Genomic DNA, 2,204 nt, shown 5'->3' with positions numbered 1-2,204 from the left:
AGGCCCGGTTCTGCTTCCGAAACCCTCAAAATGGAAGTGAGCTCCAAGTTCGCAGATTCTTGGCAGTTTTGCTCTTGTTCCCTCCTTATCAGGTAATTTTCCGAATGCAATTACTCACTGTAATCAAGATATATTCAGGATTTGAAGTACAATTTACCGATTAAATCAATGTGATTTTTTGGTTTGCGTGCAGATTGTAACCGGAGAAAACATGGCATACGCAGCGATGAAGCCGACGAAGCCAGGATTGGAAGAGCCGCTGGATCAGATTCACAGGATCCGTATCACTCTGTCTTCCAAAAATGTGAAGAATCTGGAGAAGGGTATCTTTATGATCTTGAATTATTCACCTTTTATCGTGCTGTACAGACTCAATGTTTTCTATTGGACGTGTTATTTTTAATTTCTGATTTTGTATGATTTCTATGTATGCAACTCGAGAAATAGATTAACAATATTTGATATTTTCCGCATTGTTAATGTTTGTGTTGATCCTGCTTATTTTGTTGAAATGAAGCATTAAGCTTTGCTTTTCCTAGTACTTGATCGTAATTTAAGCTAAATTTCATTGTAAATGATGTGTGTTAAGGGAAATGATGTAGCTGAATGTACACTGAGAAGATTTTATATCAGCATGAATCTCACTTTTCACCCGACAAATTGCGATACCTTGTGGTTTGCTTCTTATGAAATTGGAAACTTATTCTGAGATTTTACGAGCTAAGCAAGCTTTGTTGCTGCTGGAACTTCTTCTTGTGTTTACTGATGGTTCTATGTACTAGTTTGAGCTGTTGACTTCCTCTTGTTCACAGTTTGCGGTGATTTGGTTCGCGGTGCCAGGGACAAAAAACTCAGGGTCAAAGGACCCGTAAGAATGCCCACTAAGGTTCTCCACATCACCACTCGGAAGTCTCCATGTGGTGAAGGTATAAATTTTTTTTAAACCTGGAAAAGATAGTTTTCTTGATTTTTTGAGTGTATGGAAGACTCGAGACTTTCTATGACAAGCACAATGTTGCTATGCAAGCAAGCAGCAATAGTAGTGTATTTGATTTGATGGCTTCTCTTTTTAAATTTTACTATGTAGGTACTAATACATGGGATAGGTTTGAGCTCCGGGTGCACAAGCGCATAATTGACCTTTTCAGCTCCCCAGACGTCGTTAAGCAGATTACTTCTATCACCATTGAACCTGGTGTCGAGGTCGAGGTTACTATTGCTGATTCTTGAGTCATCCCCTCCCTGGTCTGCACTTCTGCTTTTACTATTTTAGTTTAGAACTAGCTCAGTAATGCTAAATCTTGTAGCATCTTCAACTCTCGTTTTAATATAGCTCAGAACATGTATTACATTTGCTTTTTAGCTGTCACAACTTTGTATCGCGGTCAAGTATAGATTTGCATTTGAACAGTTTTGATGATTTACATAACTACATGAATTCATGCTTCGTCGTCGTTTCTTCCAGCGTATGCAATTATTTGTTTGGTCGTGGACATCAGGTGTTAAAAATCTTGATATGCGCACAACAGAAGTTTCTGGAGCTGAGTGTATGTTCGATTATGGGTTTAAATTATAAATTTTTCTCATGTTTATGCACTACGTCGTTCATTTAATCGAATCCCATTGATTAAATTATCCATATCTTGTGTATTTTATCCGTAAATTTCGTCATCGGTTTTAAAACATAGTATGTCCTCATTGAGATCTATGTGAATCATATTTGAACGATCAGTTTTTGCATACAAGGGCTGTAAGGAATGTCAAATATCGAATGAAATGTCATGATATTTTTTAAATAATAATATATCATCAAAAGGATGTACAATAATTTAGGAGCATCGAGTGGACTAAATTAAATAACAATGACAATGGGTAGGAGTTTGGACTTGAGATCGAACGTTAATTTACAAGGAACCCATTGGGGTTAATTTCGGCGGGATCGGGTTTGTCTGGTCGGTTACTTGACATGTCATGTAGTCAAACTGACTATCCAATCCTGACCTAAAAATTTGACCTACCCGATTGTCGGGTTCGGACAAGCTCGGTTACCTGAAAGATTCCATCTTTGAGGATTTGTGTAAATCTTCTCAACTCTACCTATTTTTCCAATTTTTGAATAATTATTTGATTCCAAAATAAATTTACATTGAATCCTCGCTTACTGATAATCAGAAGCTATTTTTAATATTGATGTGAAACTTAAA

At 36.9% G+C, this 2,204-nt stretch overlaps 1 protein-coding gene across 1 annotated transcript; it reads left to right on the top strand.

Moving 5' to 3' along the window:
• Positions 1 to 1,447, top strand: LOC140983106 (small ribosomal subunit protein uS10y-like). The gene is made up of 4 exons (XM_073450021.1): positions 1 to 92; positions 194 to 323; positions 813 to 926; positions 1,088 to 1,447. Exons 2-4 carry the CDS (start codon positions 212 to 214, stop codon positions 1,228 to 1,230), a joined length of 369 nt encoding a protein of 122 aa, XP_073306122.1. The 5' UTR covers positions 1 to 92; positions 194 to 211; the 3' UTR covers positions 1,231 to 1,447.
• The last annotated feature ends 757 nt before the right edge of the window (positions 1,448 to 2,204 follow it).

This window comes from Primulina huaijiensis, chromosome 8 (assembly GCF_012295235.1).
Source record: "Primulina huaijiensis isolate GDHJ02 chromosome 8, ASM1229523v2, whole genome shotgun sequence".
NCBI classification, from domain to species: domain Eukaryota; kingdom Viridiplantae; phylum Streptophyta; class Magnoliopsida; order Lamiales; family Gesneriaceae; genus Primulina; species Primulina huaijiensis.
The sequence above is the reverse complement of the archived record's forward strand: the minus strand, read 5'-3'. Positions and strand labels throughout refer to the sequence as shown.

Bases quoted from the DNA above. Each gene is read 5' to 3' on its own strand.
- LOC140983106 (XM_073450021.1), top strand. From the start codon at position 212: ATGGCATACGCAGCGATGAAGCCGACGAAGCCAGGATTGGAAGAGCCG. The intron at 324-812 runs GTATCTTTATGA...TCTTGTTCACAG, and splicing joins TGTGAAGAATCTGGAGAAGG to TTTGCGGTGATTTGGTTCGC. The intron at 927-1,087 runs GTATAAATTTTT...TTTACTATGTAG, and splicing joins GAAGTCTCCATGTGGTGAAG to GTACTAATACATGGGATAGG.